We start from the raw sequence: 19370 nt of genomic DNA, 5'->3' as shown, positions 1-19370 counted from the left end.
GAGTGGTCCGTCCATGCCAAAGACCTCCTCCTCCGCGCGCCCTCAGGCCAGTGCTCGCCCACGCCGTGCGCCCTCAGGCCACTGCTCGCCCGCGCCGCACATGGGCACTTCCTCTCCTATGCTCCACGCTCTCCTCCTCGTTCTCTTCTCGGCGGCCGGCGTCCACGACGTGTCCAGCGGCGTCGCGCCCTATTTGATAGCCCTCGGACGGGTGGCCGCGGCCGAAGCACGCGCTGGTGGGGGAAAGGCGAGGCGCAGGGGTGCGGCGCGGGCACGGCCAGAAGAAGGCGAGTGCGGGCGGCAGTGGTGCTCCGGCCATGGTGAGCATCAACGATGGCGGGAGCGCGACAGTGGGCGGAGCTAGCAGGGCGTGGCTGGGCGCTATCGGCAGCGGCGCTGGGGCAGCAGCAGTGCATCAGTAGGCAGGGGCGCTTTCACTTAACAGGGAGCAGGGAGCAGGAGGAGGAGGAAGAAGGTCGCCGGTGCCACGGGCTGCCGCTGCTCACCGGCGTCGACGCGTCGGCACGGTGGTGCTGCCCGATGCACCTAAGGTGCTTGTTGAAATGTCAAACAGAGAAGGAGGGGAGGAAGAAGAAGGTTGGTGATGACGTGTGGGTCTCATTTGTCATAACGGTTAACTTCACGGTCAAAATAAACAGAGTTGACTTTGCTGCTGGTCCCACATGTCATAAACAGGTTTAAAATCATTAAAACGGTCATCAACTCAACTTGGTAGTTTTTTGTCGCAAAATTAGCACTAATCTGAAGTTTTTAGTCTGTTTTCAAAATATAATAGTTTTGTGGGACGGATACGTGAAATGTGGTAGTTTTTCGTCAATTACTTCGTCTCTCTACGTAGGTCGGCGTGGGTGTTTCCAAATCGCAAAGGAAAATGATTAAATTCAACCGGCTGATTTTCTGCGGGAATCAACCGCGTCACGAGACGTTCGATCCAGCTGGATCATGCGGCCCTCATCACTCACACGCGTACTCCCGCATTCTATCCCGCGTGTGACACACGTCCTTGGCGGGATCCACCCACTGCCCCATCCATCTTATCCTCATCTCTTTCTCGGCCGAGTCGTCTTCTTCCTTCGATTTGTCCTTCCCCATTCCCATCCACCTCCACGAACGCAAGAGGACGCTGTTGCAAGCCCCACCCAAATAGTCGTTGCAAGCCGCTCTAAGGCTGCAAGGCAAGGCGCCGGCCACCGCTCCCAGCCACCGGTGTGCGAGATGTGCTTGGCTGCTGCCCAACCAGCGCACCAGCGTGCGAGATCAGGGCTCGGCGGCGCCCCCAATGCACCGGTGGATGACCCTTGCAGCAGGCACGTTCACGACCGGCCTTGCGGCACCAGCTAGCCATGGATCTCGCATGGGGGCGGCGACGCTTCATGGTGCAGTAAAGCGATGTCTGGCGCGACGCGCTCGTGGTGTTGCCAACACGACGAGCTCTGCGGGTGGTGCTGAAGGGAAGTGCGCTGGGTTGCAATGGAGCGCTGATGGAGGCTGCAATGGAGCGTCGCGTGAGTCGTTGAAGCGACGCCGGAGCTACAATGAAGCGCACCGGAGCTTCGTTGAAGCACGCCGGAGTTGTAATGAAGCACGCCGGAGCAGCGATGAAGCGTGCCGGAGCTTCATTGAAGCACGCCGGAGCTGCGATGAAGCGTGACGGAGCTTCATTGAAGCACGTCGGAGCAGCGACGAAGCATGTCGGGGCTTCATTGAAGCATGCCAGAGCTGCACTGAAGTACACCGGAGCTGCAGTGAATCATGTCAGGGGTCGTTGAAGCTCGTCAGGGGTTGCAAGGGAGCGCTTCCAGGGATTGCAATGGAGTGTCGTTGGGGCTGCAATGGAGTGCCGCATGGTGCTTCCATGGAAGCTGTTGTGCTGAAGCTTTTTTGGTCGCGCTCGTCATTGCCATTTGAGCAGCACCCAGATGGCTCCGCGGTGCTGTGATGGAACGATCGCCGGCGGCTCCAGTGCCGCGAGGTCACCAACGTGCTGTGAGGTAGCAGACGGGTGCAGAACTGCAGATACTAGATGCTGTGCGTGGTGGACGGAAGAACAAAGGAGGAAGAAGTTGACTCCGTCTGTTGTGATCGCACGATCAGTATCCGTCAGATCGGACGGCTGGCTAGGCGGCTTAATTCTGGAACAAATCATCTGGCTGATTTGTGGCAGCCGCCCAAAACCTAAACAATGTTCACATGGCGTGAACCGTGGATAGCAAGTAGCATGCTCCTGTTTGACTAGCACTAAAATACTTCGTGCGTGGATAGCCACGGCGCGGCAGAGCGCTCAGCCTGAGCCCATTAAGCCGCCATTCCTTCTCGCCAACCGCCCCACCGGCAAGTCCAGCTTCTGATCGCGCCATGGACGCCGGTTCCTTGTCCTCGCCGCTGCACATCGTGGTCGTCCCGTGGCTCGCGTTTGGCCACCTGCTCCCGTACCTGGAGCTCTCCGAGCGGCTCCCCGAGCGCGGCCACCGCGTGTCCTACGTCTCCACGTCGCGCAACCTCGCCCGCCTCCCCACGCTGCGCCCCACCGCGGTGCCGCGCGTGGACTTCGTCATGCTCCCGCTTCCGAGCGTCGACGGCCTCACCGACGGTGCTGAGTCCACCAACGATGTGCCCGACGACAAGCGGGGGCTCCACTTCAAGGCCTTCGACGGCCTCGCCACGCCCTTTGCGGAGTTCATGGCCGCCGCGTGCACCGACGAGGCCACCAGGCCTCACTGGGTCATTGCTGATTGCTTCCACCACTGGGCCGCCGCCGCCGCCGAGCACAAGGTTCGGTAGATCTGTGCCGCTTGGCTCCACACTTGCACTAATTCCATGCCATGTAGGAGTATATCTCAGATCTTGCTCGATGCTCCATCCTTCACCAGGTCCCATGCGCGATACTTCTTCCGACCGCTGCTTTGATCGCTACAGCGCACCGTGACTCGCTATCGGAACACGGGGGAGCACCGGCTGTGACCCGCACTACCCGCCCTCGTTACGAGGAGGAGGAGACAGCACCCGTCTACGATGACCATGGCGCGTCGGGTATGTCCATCGTCCAGCGCTTTTACTTGACGAAAGAGAAGTGTGCGCTTGCGGCCATTCGGAGCTGCGTCGAGTGGGAACCCGAGTCCTTCCCGCTGGTGCCAACGGTCATCGGCCTACCGGTTGTGCCCCTCGGCCTTCTGCCGCCGTCACCCGATGGAGGCCACCGTGCCGACGGCACCAATGGATCAGCAGAGCACGGCACCGTGCACTGGCTGCACGTGCAGCCGCCGGGCTCGATGCTGTATGTGGCGCTGGGGAGCGCGGTACCGCTGCGTGTGGAGCAGGTGCACGAGCTGGCCCTCGGGCTGGAGCTCACCGGGACACGCTTCCTCTGGGTGATGAAGCTATGTACCTAGGGTAGGGTCATGGACCTGACCCAGACATCCTACCCTAGGACAGTACCCTAAAGCCAAGATCATTCAAAGAGTACCATCATCCATTTGACCATAGACATTCCACTCGGAAGAGTCAATGTTACTCGACCGTCACAAAAGTCACTCGACGAGCAGAAGAGCTAAAGTCACTCTGCACGAACAACGGTCGAGCATTTACTTGTAGGCTTAATTGTCATTTATAGCACCTAAATACAGGCGTTACCAGTAACGTCTTCATCTTTATGTACCTTAAACCCTTTATAACCGAGGGCGAGAGAGGTCTGGCGAACTCTATATAAGCCACCCCCTCCTCAGGGACAAGGGTTCGCACCCCTTGTAACTCACACGCATATAATCCAGTCGACCGCCTCCGGGCTCTGAGACGTAGGGCTGTTACTTCCTCCGACAAGGGCCTGAACTCGTAAAACTCGCGTGTACAATTCCTCCATAGCTAAGATCTTTGCCTCTACATCCCTACCCCCCTATATTACTATCACACTTAGAACCACGACAGTTGGCGCCCGCCTTGGGGCAGGTGTCTTAGCGACTTGTTGGAGAAGTTGTGATTTCTCCTATCCCCATCAACATGGTTTCGGGCGGCGGTTTGGCCGAGGGCCGCGAGATCCGTCTCGGTGCGCTCGTATTCATCGCCGACAACTCCGCTTGGCTCCAAGAAGCGCCACTTGACGTCGAGGCGCTCCCCGTCCGCGGGGCAACGCACTTCCACGCATGCATCCATGGCATCCTTCTACGGCAGCCGTCGACTCAGTATCGGTCGGCTCCTGTGCTGACCTCCCTCCCTGCAGCCCGCCGGAGCAAGTGTTCCGGTCGATCGAGACTTCAGCGGTGGGTGAAGCATGCGGTGGCTCGCCAGTCGGCCACCCCCCAAGTCGCGGCAATCGAGCCCGACGAAACTCTCTACGGCCTGTTCGACCTGTCGACTGGCTCCGTAGAGACTGCATCCGAGTGTGACAGCAGCGACCCCGCGGCGGAAGTTTTGATGGTCAATGGACCATGTAGTCCTCCTGGCTTCACCCGTGAGGACAAAGGCGATGGTGGCGGCGATCCGTCGAGTGTCCACGAAGAGTACCGACCCGAACCCCTCTCTTCGCAGAGGAGGGAGGAACTTCGCCGCCGGAACATGGATGCACTTCACACTCCTATCGTTGGAGAAACCCCTGAGGCCCAGGCCTTGGAGGAGGCGCACCTGGCCAACTTGGCTGAGCGCACTCGAGTGGAGAACCTCCAGTGCGCACTCGACGAGCGTGCTCGGCAGCGTGCTCCCGAATCCAGTCGACGTCAACTTTTTCCACCTCCGACTCAGGTATACCGAACTCCAATCCAGAATCTCGCAGCTGCGGCCCGACTAGCGGAGTCAATTCAAACTTCCCAGTCAGAAGCTGGTCGAGGTTTGGTGCAGATCCGCGCTTTGCTCCGGGCCGCGGGAGAGCAGAATACAGTAGTATCTCAGTCGCGGAATAGGACTCGCAGCATATCCGTGGTAGCAGACACAGTCCAGTCGGCTCACAGCCCAAGATCGCCCTCGAGGCGTGAAGGACGTGGAGACCGACGAGATCAGTACAGAAACCGTGAGCATTATGATCACCGACTCGATCATGATGATCATTGTTGAGTGCCCATGCCTCCCCCAAGGAGTGGATCATACGTGCCTCGGCAGCAGGATGATAGACGTCCTCACAGTGGTGGGCGAAGGATTCCAGTCGACCCCAGGGAACCGGGCTTTGATGCGAGATCTATTCTCGTTCAGGGTCTGGTCGACAGAAACAGAGCTCACAGAGAAGGCCCCGACAGAGATTTTCCAACCAGCAGCGGAGTGCATGTCTCAGGTCCAGAGTGCTTCAGCAGAGCCATCAAGGCTGCGGTGATTCCTCTCAACTTCAGGTTGGCGACTGGAGTCAGTAAGTTCACTGGTGAGTCCAAGCCCGACACTTGGCATGAGGATTACCGAGTGGCTGTGCAGATTGGCGGTGGCAATGATGAAGTGGCCATGAAGCACCTTCCTTTGATGTTAGAGGGCTCGGTCAGGGCGTGGCTGAATCAGTTAGCTCCTGGTAGTATTTATACTTGGGAAGATCTTGCTCGAGTATTTGTCAAAACATTTGAAGGTACTTGCAAGCGGCCAGCAGGGTTGACAGAAATACAGTGTTGCGTTCAGAAACCGAATGAAACTTTGAGGGATTATATCTAGAGATGGATTATGTTGCACCACACGGTGGAGAATGTGTCAGATCACCAAGAAATTTGTGCCTTCAAAGAAGGCGTTAAGTATCGGGAGTTGAATCTGAAATTCGGTCGGACAGGAGATATGACTCTGACTCGGATGATGGAGATTGCCACCAAGTACGCCAATGGTGAAGAAGAAGACCGACGCCGGAGTGGCAAACACAAAACAGTCGCCCATGAAACCGGAGGAGGGAACTCCAGTCAGAAGCAGAAGCGCAAAGCTGAGCCAGCTGCTCCTGGAGAAGCCTTGGCCGTAACTCAAGGGAAGTTCAAGGGGAAACCCAAAGGACCGTGGAACCCCAAGAAAGTAAAAGATCGGGATGGAAATGATGTACTAGATTTACCATGCCACATTCACACCAAGAAAGATGAAGAGGGAAATTTCATTTACCCAAAGTATACCACTCGACAGTGTCGGCTCCTAATTCAGCAATTCCAAGGGAAACAGTCCAAGGCAAAGGAGAAGGAAGTGAACAAAGTTGAGGACGAGGAAGGGGACGATGATGGTTACCCCCACGTCAATTCCACCCTGATGATTTTTGTTGATGTTGAGAGTAAGAGTCGACTGAAAGTCATCAACAAGGTGAACATGGTCGCCCCGGTGACACCCAGTTATTTGAAGTGGTCTCAGACTGCCATTACATTCGACCAGTCCGATCACCCGGTGCATATAGCCACCCCTGGGAGGCAAGCGCTGGTGGTCGACCCAGTAGTCGAAGGCACTCGATTGACTAAAGTTCTGATGGATGGTGGCAGTTGTCTGAATATACTGTATGTAGAGATGTTGAAAGGAATGGAAATTCCGATGTCCAGACTCAGTGAAAGCAATATGAATTTCCATGGAGTCATTCCTGGCAAGAAGGTTGCATCACTCGGCCAGATCGCCCTTAATGTAGTATTCGGAGATTCCAAGAATTATGGCAAAGAAAAGTTGACATTTGAAGTTGTGGATTTCCAGAGTGCTTATCATGCTATTCTGGGCAGGCCAGCTTATGCACGTTTTATGGCTCGACCATGTTACGTGTACCTCAAATTGAAGATGCCTAGCCCCAAAGGGGTGATCACTATGTTGGGGATCGTAGCAGAAATTTAAAATTTTCTACGCATCACCAAGACCAATCTATGGAGTAATCTAGCAACGAGGGAAGGGGAGTGCATCTACATACCCTAGTAGATCGCTAAGCGGAAGCGTTGCAAGAACGCAGATGAAGCAGTCATACTCGTAGCGATTCAGATCGCAGTTGATTCCGGTCTAAACGCCGAACCACGGCGCCTCCGCGTTCAACACACGTGCAGCCCGGTGACGTCTCCCATGCCTTGATCCAGCAAGGGGAGAAGGAGAGGTTGGGAATACTCCGTCCAGCAGCAGCACGACGGCGTGGTAGTGGTGGAGGAGCGCGGGACTCCAGCAGGGCTTCGCCAAGCACTACGAGAGACGAGGAGGGAGAGAGGTAGGGATGCGCCAAGAGAGAGATCAAATCGTATGTTGGGCAGCCCCCATACCTCAAGTATATATAGGGGAGGGGAGGGGGCTGCGCCCCCTCTAGGGTTCCCACCCCAAGGGGTGCGGCAGCCCCATATCCCATCTAGGGTGGCGGCCACAAGGGGGAGAGGGGGAGGCGCACCCGTGGTGGGCCTTAGGGCCCATCTGCCTTAGGGTTTGCCCCCCTGCCCTCTTGGAGGCGCCTTGGGCCTTGGTGGGAGGCGCCCCAGCCCACCTAGGGGCTGGTCCCTTCCCACTATTGGCCCATGTAGGCCTCCGGGACTGGTGGCCCCACCTGGTGGACCCCCGGGACCCTCTCGGTGGTCCCGGTACGTTACCGATAGCACCCGAAACTTTTCCGGTGACCAAAACGGGACTTCCCATATATAACTATTTACCTCCAGGCCATTTTGGAACTCCTCGTGACGTCCGGGATCTCATCCGGGACTCCGAACAACATTCGGTAAGCACGTACATACTTTCCCTATAACCCTAGCGTCATCGAACCTTAAGTGTGTAGACCCTACGGGCTCGGGAGTCATGCAGACATGGCCGAGACATCTCTCCGGTCAATAACCAACAGTGGGATATGGATACCCATGTTGGTTCCCACATGCTCCACGATGATCTCATTGGATGAACCACAATGTCAAGGATTCAATCAATCCCGTATACAATTCCCTTTGTCTATCGGTACGATACTTGCCCGAGATTCGATCGTCGGTATCCCGATACCTTGTTCAATATCGTTACTGACAAGTCTCTTTACTCGTTCCGTAACACATCATCCCGTGATCAACTCCTTGGTCACATTGTGCACATTATGATGATGTCCTACCGAGTGGGCCTAGAGATACCTCTCCATTACACGAAGTGACAAATCCCAGTCTCGATTCGTGCCAACCCAACAGACACTTTCGGAGATACCCATAGTGTACCTTTATAGCCACCCAGTTACGTTGTGACGTTTGGCACACCCAAAGCACTCCTACGGTATCCGGGAGTTGCACAATCTCATGGTCTAAGGAAATGATACTTGACATTAGAAAAGCTTTAGCATACGAACTACACGATCTTTGTGCTAGGCTTAGGATTGGGTCTTGTCCATCACATCATTCTCCTAATGATGTGATCCCGTTATCAATGACATCCAATGTCCATGGTTAGGAAACCGTAACCATCTATTGATCAACGAGCTAGTCAACTAGAGGCTTACTAGGGATGTGGTGTTGTCTTTGTATCCACACATGCATCTGAGTTTCCTATCGATACAATTCTAGCATGGATAATAAACGATTATCATGAACAATGAAATATATAATAATAACTAATTTATTATTGCCTCTAGGGCATATTTCCAATAGTCTCCCACTTGCACTAGAGTCAATAATCTAGTTCACATCGCCATGTGATTAATACTCACAGATTACATCGCCATGTGACCATCATCCAAGAGTCTACTAGACTCAATGATCTAGTTCACATCATCATGTGATAAACACTCCAAGAGTTCTGGGTTTGATCATGTTATGCTTGTGAGAGAGGTTGTAGTCAATGGGTCTTGCCATATTCAGATCCCTATGTATTTCGCAAAACTTTATATCGTAGATGATGCTACCACGTTCCACTTGGAGCTTATTCCAAATTGTTGCTCCATTATACGTATCCGGTATCTCTACTCGGAGCTATCCGGATAGGTGTTAAGCTTGCATCAACGTAACTCTTTACGTCGAACTCTTTATCACCTCCATAACCGAGAAACATTTCCTTATTCCTCTAAGGATAATTTTTTGACCGCTATCCGGTGATCCACTCCTAGATCACCTTTGTACCCTCTTGCCAGACATGTGGCAAGGCACACATCTGGTGCGGTACTCAGCATGGCATACCGTATAGAGCCTATGACAAAAGCATAGGGGACGACCTTCGTCCTTCCTCTTTCTTCTGCCGTGGTCAATCTTCGAGTCTTACTCAACTTCACACCTTACAACTCAGGTAAGAACCCCTTCTTTGACTGATCTATTTTGAACTCCTTCAAAAACATGTCAAGGTGTGCATTCTTTGAAAGTATCATCAGGCGTTTTGATCTATCTCTATAGATCTTGATGCCCAATATGTAAGCAGCTTTATCCAGGTCTTCCTTTGAAAATCACTCTTCAAACAACCGTTTATGCTTTCCAGAAATTCTACATTATTTCGAATCAGCAATATGTCATCCACATATACTTATCAGAAATGTTGTAGTGCTCCCACTCACTTTCTTGTAAATACAAGTTTCTAGCAAACATTGTATAAACCTAAAAGCTTTGATCACTCCATCAAAGCATATATTCCGACTCCGAGATGCTTGCTCTAGTCCATAGAAGGATTGCTGGAGCCAGCATACCTTTTAGCATCCTTAGGATCGACAAAACCTTTTATTGTATCACATACAACTTTTTCTTACGAAAACTGGTAAGAAAACTTGTTTTGACATCCATCTGTCAGATTTCATAATCGAAAAATATAGCTAATGCTAACATGATTCCGACGGACTTAAGCATCACTACAGGTGAGAAATTCTCATCGTAGTCAACTCCTTGAACTTGTGAAAAGACTCTTTCCCACAAGTCGAGCTTCATATACGGTAACATTACCACCCACGTCCGTGTTCTTCTTAAAGATCCATTTATCTCAATGACTCGCCGATCATCGGGCAAGTCCACCAAAGTCCATACTTTGTTCTGATGCATAGATCCTATCTCGGATTTCATGGCTTCTAACCATTTGTCGGAATACGGGCCCACCATCGCTTCTCCATAGCTCGTAGGTTCATTGTTGTCTAACAACATGATATCTAAGACAGGATTACCGTACCACTCAGGAGTAGTACATATCCTTGTCGACCTACGAGGTTCGATAGCAACTTGATCTGAAGCTTCATGATCACTATCATTAACTTCCTATTCAACAGACGTAGGTGCCACAGAAAACATCTTTCTGTGTTGCATCACTTTCTGGTTGAAGTGAAGATTCGACAACCTCATCAAGTTCTATCTTCCTCCCACTCAATTCTTTCGAGAGAAACTCCTTCTCTAGAAAGGATCCGTTCTTAGTGAAAAACAATTTGCCCTCGGATCTGAGATAGAAGGTATACCCAACTGTCACCTTTGGGTATCCTATGAAGATGTGTTTGTCCGCTTTTGGGTTCGAGCTTCTCCGGCTGAAGCCTTAAGCATCGCAGCCCCAAACATTAAGAAATGACAACTTTTGTTTCTTGCCAAACCAATGTTCATACGACGTCGTCTCAACGGACTTATATGGTGTCCTATCTAAAGTGAATGCAACTGTCTCTAATGCATAACCTCAAAATAATAGCGGTAGATCGGTAAGAGACATCATAGATCGCACCATATCTCATAAGGTTCGATTACGACGTCCGGACACACCATTACGCTGTGGTGTTCCAGGTGGCTTCAACTGCGAAACAATTCCACAATGTCTTAAGTGATTGCCAAACTCATAACTCGGAAAATTCCCCTTTGATCAGATCGTAGGAACATGATCTTCTTGTTATGATGATTCTTAACTTCACTCTGAAATCGCTTGAACTTTTCAAACGTTTCAGACTTGTGCTTCATTAAGTAAATATACCTATATCTACCCAAATCGTCAGTGAAGATGAGAAAATAGCGATATCCACCGCACGCTTCAATTCTCATTGGATCACACGCATCAGCATGTATGATTTCCAATAAGTCACTTGCCCGTTTCATTGTACCTGAAAACGGGGTCTTAGTCATCCTGCCCATGATGCATGGCTCGCATGTGTCAAGCGATTTAAAATCAAGTGGCTCCAAACATCCATCGATATGGAGTTCCTTCATGCATCTTACGCCAATATGACCTAAGCGGTAGTGCCACAAGAAAGTGGTACTATCATTATTAACTCTACATCTTTTGGCGTGAACATGTGTATTACCACGACCGAGATTCAATGAACCATTCACATAGGGTGCATGACCATGAAAGGTATTATTCATGTAAACAGAATAACCAGTATTCTCTAACTTAAATGAATAACCGTATTGCAATGAACATGATCTAATCATATTCATGCTCAACGTAGACACCTGATAACATTTATCTAGGTTCAATATTAATCCCGAAGGCAGATGGAGCGTGCAATGGTGATCTCATCAACTTTGGAAACACTTCCAACACACATCTCACCTCGCCCTTAGCCAGTCTCCGTTTAGTCCGTAGCTTTTGCTTCAAGTCACCAATAATAGCAACTAAACCGGTATCCAATACCCAGGTGCTACCAGGAGTACTAGTGAGGTACACATTAATAACACGTATATACTTTGTTGAAGTTGCCAGCCTTCTTATCTACCATGCATTTGGGGTAATTCCGCTACCAGTGACCATTCCCCTTACAATAGAAGCACTTAGTCTCGGGTTTGGGTTCAACCTTGGGTTCCTTCACTGGAGCGGCAACTGGTTTGCCATCCATGAAGTTTCCCTTCTAGCCCTTTCCCTTCTTGAAACCAGTGGTCTTGTTAAACCATCAATACTTGATGCTCCTTCTTGATTTCTACCTTTTGTGGTCTTAAGCACCACGAACAGCTCCGGGATCATCTCCATCCCTTGCATGTCATAGTTCATCACGAAGATCTAGTAGCTCAGTGATAGTGACTAGAGAACTCTATCAATCACTATCTTATCTGGAAGTTTAACTCCCACTTGATTCAAGTGATTGTAGCACCCAGACATTCTGAGCACATGCTCACTAGTTGAGCTATTCTCCTCCATCTTGTTGGCAAAAGAACTTGTCAGAGGTCTCATACCTCTCAACACGGGCATGAGCCTGAAATCCCAATTTCAGCTCTTGGAACATCTCATATGTCTTATGGCGTTCAAAACGTCATCGGAATCCCGATTCTAAGTCGTAAAGTATGGTGCACTAAACTATCAAGTAGTCATCAGGATGTGTCTGTCAGGTGTTCACAACATCCACAGACGACGTTGTAGGGGTTTGCACATCGAGCGGTGCACCAAAGACGTAAGCCTTCTGTGTAGCAGTGAGGACACTCCTCGGACTACGGACCCAGTCCGCATCATTGCCTACAATATCTTTCAACTTGGTCTTTCTCTAGGAACGTATTGAAACAGGGAGCTACAACGTGAGCTATTTACCTCCAACATATTTGCAAATACAATTTAGACTGTGTTCATGATAATTAAGTTCATCTAATCAAATTATTTAATGAACTCCCACTCAGATAGACATCCCTCTAGTCATCTAAGTGATACATGATCCAAATCAACTAGGCTGTGTCCGATCATCACGTGAGACGGACTAGTCATCAACGGTAAACATCTCATGTTGATCGTATCTTCTATACGACTCATGTTCGACCTTTCGGTCTTCCGTGTTCCGAGGCCATGTCTGTACATGCTAGGCTCGTCAAGTCAACCTAAGTGTTTCGCATGTGTTCCGAGGCCATGTCTGTACATGCTAGGCTCGTCAACACCTGTTGTATTCGAATGTTAGAATCTATCACACCCGATCATCATGTGGTGCTTCGAAACAATGAACCTTCGCAACGGTGCACAGTTAGGGGGAACACTTTTCTTGAAATTTTAGTGAGGGATCATCTTATTTAAGATACCGTCGTTCTAAGCAAATAAGATGTAAAATATGATAAACATCACATGCAATCAAATAGTGACATGATATGGCCAATATCATTTGCTCCTTATGATCTCCATCTTTGGGGCTCCATGATCATCGTTGTCACCGGCATGACACCATGATCTCCATCATCATGATCTCCATCATCGTGTCTTCTCGAAGTTGTCTCGTCATCTATTACTTCTACTACTATGGCTAAGCTTTAGCAATAAAGTAAAGTAATTACATGATGATTATGTTGAAACGCATGTCATAAATAATTTAAGACAACTCCTATGGCTCCTGCCGGTTGTCATACTCATCGACATGCAAGTCATGATTCCTATTACAAGAACATAATCAATCTCATACATCACATATATCATTCATCACATCCTTTTGGCCATATCACATCACAAGGCATATGCTGCAAAAACAAGTTAGACGTCCTCTAATTGTTGTTGCAATTTTTTTACGAGGCCGCTATAGGTTTCTAGCAAGAACGTTTCTTACCTACGCCAAAACCACAACGTGATATGCCAATTTCTATTTACCCTTCATAAGGACCCTTTTCATCGAATCCGATCCGACTAAAGTGGGAGAGGCAGACACCCGCTAGCCACCTTATGCAACTAGTGCATGTCAGTCGGTGGAACCAGTCTCACGTAAGCGTACGTGTAAGGTCGGTCCGGGCCACTTCATCCCATGATGCCGCCGAATCAAGATAATACTAGTAATGGCAAGTAAATTGACAATATCGACGCCCACAACTGCTTTGTGTTCTACTCGTGCATAGAAACTACGCATAGACCTAGCTCTGATACCACTATTGGGGATCGTAGCAGAAATTTAAAATTTTCTATGCATCACCAAGATCAATCTATGGAGTAATCTAGCAACAAGGGAAGGGGAGTGCATCTACATACCCTAGTACATCACTAAGCGGAAGCATTGCAAGAACACGGATGAAGGAGTCGTACTCGTAGCGATTCAGATCGCGGTTGATTCCGATCTAAGCGCCAAACCACGGCGCCTCCGCGTTCAACACACGTGCAGCCCGGTGACGTCTCCCACGCCTTGATCTAGCAAGGGGAGAAGGAGAGGTTGGGAAGACTCCGTCCAACAGCAGCACGACGGCGTGGTGGTGGTGGAGGAGCGCGGGACTCCAGCAGGGCTTTGCCAAGCACTACGAGAGACGAGGAGGGAGAGAGGTAGGGCTGCGCCAAGAGAGAGATCAAATCGTATGTTGGGGAGCCCCCATACCTCAAGTATATATAGGGGAGGGGAGGGGGCTGCGCCCCCTCTAGGGTTCCCACCCCAAGGGGTGCGGCAGCCCCAGATCCCATCTAGGGTGGCGGCCACAAGGGGGAGAGGGGGAGGCGCACCTGTGGTGGGCCTTAGGGCCCATCTACCTTAGGGTTTGCCCCACTCCCCTCTTGGAGGTGCCTTGGGCCTTGGTGGGAGGCGCCCCAGCCCACCTAGGGGCTGGTCCCTTCCCACTATTGGCCCATGTAGGCGTCCGGGGCTGGTGGCCCCACCTGGTGGACCCCCGGGACCCTCCCGGTGGTCCCGGTGCGTTACCGATAGCACCCGAAACTTTTCTGGTGACCAAAACGGGACTTCCCATATATAACTCTTTACCTCCGGGCCATTTCGGAACTCCTCGTGACGTCCGGGGTCTCATCCGGGACTCCGAACAACATTCGGTAACCGTGTACATACTTTCCCTATAACCCTAGCGTCATCGAACCTTAAGTGTGTAGACCCTACGGGCTCGGGAGTCATGCAGACATGGCCGAGACAACTCTCCGGTCAATAACCAACCGCGGGGTCTGGATACCAATGTTGGTTCCCACATGCTCCACGATGATCTCATCGGATGAACCATGATGTCAAGGATTCAATCAATCTCGTATACAATTCCCTTTGTCTATCGATACGATACTTGCCCGAGATTCGATCGTCGGTATCCCGATACCTTGTTCAATCTCGTTACCGGCAAGTCTCTTTACTCGTTCCGTAACACATCATCCCGTGATCAACTCCTTGGTCACATTGTGCACATTATGATGATGTCCTACCGAGTGGGCCTAGAGATACCTCTCCGTTACACGAAGTGACAAATCCTAGTCTCGATTCGTGCCAACCCAACAGACACTTTCGGAGATACCCGTAGTGTACCTTTATAGCCACCCAGTTACGTTGTGACATTTGGCACACCCAAAGCACTCCTACGGTATCCGGGAGTTGCACAATCTCATGGTCTAAGGAAATGATACTTGACATTAGAAAAGCTTTAGCATATGAACTACACTATCTTTGTGCTAGGATTAGGATTGGGTCTTGTCCATCACATCATTCTCCTAATGATGTGATCCCGTTATCAACGACATCCAATGTCCATGGTTAGGAAACCGTGACCATCTATTGATCAATGAGCTAGTCAACTAGAGGCTTACTAGGGACGTGGTGTTGTCTATGTATCCACACATGCATCTGAGTTTCCTATCGATACAATTCTACCATGGATAATAAACGATTATCATGAACAATGAAATATATAATAATGACTAATTTATTATTGCCTCTAGGGCATATTTTCAACACACTATCACTGGCAATCGAAAGAAGGCGGAAGAGTGCTTCCAGAAAGGCTCAAAAATCACCGATGCACAGATGGCAGTAGTAGAATTGCAGGAATATCAAAAAAAATGTAGATCTGAGTGATTTGTTGCGAGCTAAGAAGCCTGCCATAGATTCAGCATTCCAGTCGGCTGGCGAAACAAAGTCGATTCACATTCACCCGACGGATCCCAATGCTGCTCCAACTCACATTTCAACAACACTCGACTCCAAATAGGAAGAAGCGCTCATCTAGTTCCTCCGTGAGAACTGGGACATTTTTGCAGGGAAACCTTCTGACATGCCAGGTGTTCCCAGGGGACTGGCTGAGCATCGTCTGCGAGTCGACCCAAAAGTGAAACCAATCAAAGAACATCTTCGACGGTCTGTCGTACAGAAGAGGAAGGCAATCGGTGAAGAAGTGGCTCGACTTCTAGCAGCTGAGTTCATCCGAGAAATTTACCACTCCGAGTGGTTAGCTAATGTTGTCATGGTCCCAAAGAAGGAGGACTCACTTTGCATGTGCATCGACTTCAAACATATCAATCGGGCCTGCCCGAAAGATCACTTTCCTCTCCCTCGCATCGACCAAATAGTCGACTCGACCGCGGGGTGTGAGCGTTTGTCCTTTTTGGACGCTTATTCCGGGTATCATCACATCCATCTGTATGGACCCGATGAGATAAAAACAGCTTTCATCACCCCATTTGGGTGCTTCTGTTATGTCACTATGCCATTCGGTTTGAAGAACGCCGGAGCCACATTCATGCGGATGATTCAGAAGTGTTTGCTCACTCAGATCAGTCGGAATGTGGAAGCATACACGGATGACATTGTGGTCAAGTCACGTAAAGGTTCTGACCTACTGGCTGACCTTGCTGAAACCTTTGCCAACCTCAGAAGGTATGATATCAAGCTTAATCCATCAAAATGCACGTTTGGAGTTCCAGGCGGAAAATTACTCGGTTTTCTCGTTTCCGAATGAGGGATCGACGCTAACCCAGAGAAAGTGGGTGTCATACTCCGGATGAAATGCCCCGTGCGTGTGCATGATGTCCAGAAGCTTACTGGTTGTTTGGCCGCCCTAAGTCGATTCATTTCTCGCCTCGGTGAAAAGGCGCTGCCTCTTTACCGACTAATGAAGAAGTCAGATAAGTTCGAGTGGACTCCTGAAGCTGATGCAGCATTTGTAGATCTTAAAGCCCTGCTTTCCACCCAGCCGGTGCTTGCTGCTCCAATCAGTAAAGAGCCTTTGCTGCTTTACATTGCAGCCACTGGACAAGTCGTCAGTACAGTATTGGCGGTCGAGCGGGAAGAAGAAGGAAAATCCTACAAAGTTCAACGCCCAATATACTATGTCTCTGAAGTTTTGACTCCATCAAAGAAAAGATATCCACATTATCAGAAGCTTGTTTATGGGATTTATATGACCACGAAGAAGGTTGCACATTACTTCTCTGATCACTCCATTACAGTCGTCAGCGACGCTCCATTGTCAGATATTCTGAACAACAGAGATGCAACTGGTTGAGTGGCAAAGTGGGTGATTGAACTCCTTCCTTTAGATATCAAGTTTGAGGCAAAGAAAGCTATCAAGTCCCAAGCAATAGCAGATTTCCTCGTCGAGTGGATCGAACAACAACTGCCGACTCAAGTTCACTCGGAACACTGGACCATGTTCTTTGACGGTTCCAAGATGTTGAATGGTTCCAGTGCTGGGGTGGTACTGCTGTCCCCCCGAGGAGACAATCTCAGATATGTCCTTCATATTCACTTTGATTCCTCCAATAACGAAGCAGAATATGAAGCACTCTTGTATGGGTTGCGTATGGCCAGCTCGCTCGGTGTCCGTCGCCTCATGGTCTATGGCGACTCAGATTTGGTAGTCAATCAAGTGATGAAGGAGTGGGATGTCAGAAGCCCAGCCATGACTGGTTATTGTAACGCGGTGAGGAAGTTGGAAAAGAAGTTTGAAGGGTTAGAGCTCCATCATATACCCCGACTGAAAAATCAAGCAGCAGATGATTTAGCAAAGATAGGCTCCAAGAGAGAAGCCATTCCCAGTAATGTGTTCCTGGAGCATATTCATGCACCTTCAGTTCAAGAAGATCCCTTCACTGAAGAACCCCCGCAGCCTAAGAGTGCCACAGATCTGATTGAAGTCGAGGTCCCAGCCGTGGTCGACTTGATCATGGAGGTGTTGGTCATCATTCCCGACTGGACAGTGCCATACATTGCATATATCCTTAGGAAAGAGCTCCCAGAGGATGAAGAAGAGGCTCGACAGATCGTCCGTCGATCCAAGGCCTTTACTATAATAAGAGGACAGCTGTTCAGAGAAAGTGCAACCGGGGTCCGCCAGAAATGCATAACGCCAGAAGAAGGTCGAGTGATCCTCCACGACATCCATTCGAGGACCTGTGGTCACCATGCGTCCTCTCGGACCATTGTGGCTAAAGCATACCGAGCTGGATTTTATTGGCCACGAGCAAATGAAATGGCGAAAGATATAGTCGACAGATGCGAAGGCTGCCAGTTCTACTCCAATATGTCGCACAAACCTGCATCAGCCCTGAAGACCATTCCACTCGTCTGGCCCTTTTTTGTTTGGGTATTGGACATGGTTGGTCCACTAAAGACTGGTAGGAGTGGCTTTACTCACGTGCTTGTAGCAGTCGACAAGTTTACCAAATGGATCGAAGCCAAGCCTATTAAGAATCTTGAAGCTAGTACTGCTGTCAGCTTCATCAGAGAGTTGATATTCAGATATGGGGTTCCGCATAGCATCATCACTCACAACGGATTGAACTTCGATTCTGATGAGTTCAGAACCTTCTACGCCTCACAAGGCACACGAGTCGACTATGCTTCAGTCGCCAATCCCCAGTCGAATGGACAAGCAGAAAGAGCAAATGGTCTGATTCTCAAAGGACTGAAACCCCGACTGATGCGAGATCTCAAGCACGCAACGGGCGCTTGGGTTGATGAACTTCCATTAGTCTTTGGGGATTGAGGACAACCCCCAATCGGTCGACCGGCCGAACTCCATTCTTCTTGGTCTATGGGGCTGAAGCTGTTCTACCGAGTGACTTGCTTCATAATGCACCACGAGTTGAGCTCTTCTCTGAAGATGAAGCAGAACAAGCTCGGCAAGACGCAGTCGACCTCCTAGAGGAGGAAAGAGAGGCTTGATCCAGTCGACCATTTATCAGCAAGACTTGCTTCGATTCCATGCTAGACACGTGAAGAGTTGGGCCTTTCAAGAGGGTGACTTGGTTCTTCGAGTGGATCAGCAGAAACCACACAAGCTCACCAAGCTTGGGAAGGTCCCTTCATTGTCACCAGAGTGTTCCACAATGGAGCATACCACCTTTACAGTGTCGAGCATAAGAAGGACGAGCCACGGGCTTGGAAAGCGGAGCTGCTCCGCCCCTTTTATACTCAAGTACTCATTTGAATAAAATGTAATAAGAAATACCTTTGTAATTTGTTTATCAAAGACAAGAGCTTTACAGTCCTCTTAAACGATTGATTGTTGCTTTTATTTGCGTCTGAAATCCCTTAGTGGGTGACTTAGCAGCGAATTTGTTTCTCCTAAGTTCAAAAGAAAATCCTACCGAGTGGTGAGCAAGCCTCTCACTCGGGGGCTTAGCTGCGAATCTGTTTCGCCTAAGTTTAAAAAAATCCTACCGAGTGGTGAGCAACCCTCCCACTCGGGGGCTTAGCTCCAGTCCAGTACTCGCATAAGTTTGAGAAATCCTACCGAGTGGTGAGCAACCCTCCCACTCGGGGGCTTAGCTGCAGTCCAGTACTCGCCTAAGTTTGAAAAATCCTACCGAGTGGTGAGAAAGCCTCTCACTCGGGGGCTTACCTGCGAATCCGTTTCGCCTAAGTTTAAAAAATCCTACCGCGTGGTGAGCAAGCCTCCCACTCGGGG

General features: G+C 50.0%; 1 protein-coding gene across 1 annotated transcript in view; it reads left to right on the top strand.

Moving 5' to 3' along the window:
- The first annotated feature begins 1068 nt into the window (after positions 1–1068).
- LOC119303726 (UDP-glycosyltransferase 91C1-like) overlaps positions 1069–19370 on the top strand; it is a 25199-nt gene continuing 6897 nt past the window's right edge. The window contains exons 1-2 of the mRNA XM_037580863.1: positions 1069–2793; positions 2892–3402. Coding sequence (XP_037436760.1) covers positions 2377–2793; positions 2892–3402 — 928 coding nt within the window. The 5' untranslated portion in view covers positions 1069–2376. The remainder of the gene's footprint in view (positions 2794–2891; positions 3403–19370) is intronic.

The sequence above is a fragment of the Triticum dicoccoides genome, chromosome 5A, assembly GCF_002162155.2.
Source record: "Triticum dicoccoides isolate Atlit2015 ecotype Zavitan chromosome 5A, WEW_v2.0, whole genome shotgun sequence".
Classification (NCBI taxonomy): domain Eukaryota; kingdom Viridiplantae; phylum Streptophyta; class Magnoliopsida; order Poales; family Poaceae; genus Triticum; species Triticum dicoccoides.
This window is presented reverse-complemented; position numbering and strand designations above follow the sequence as displayed.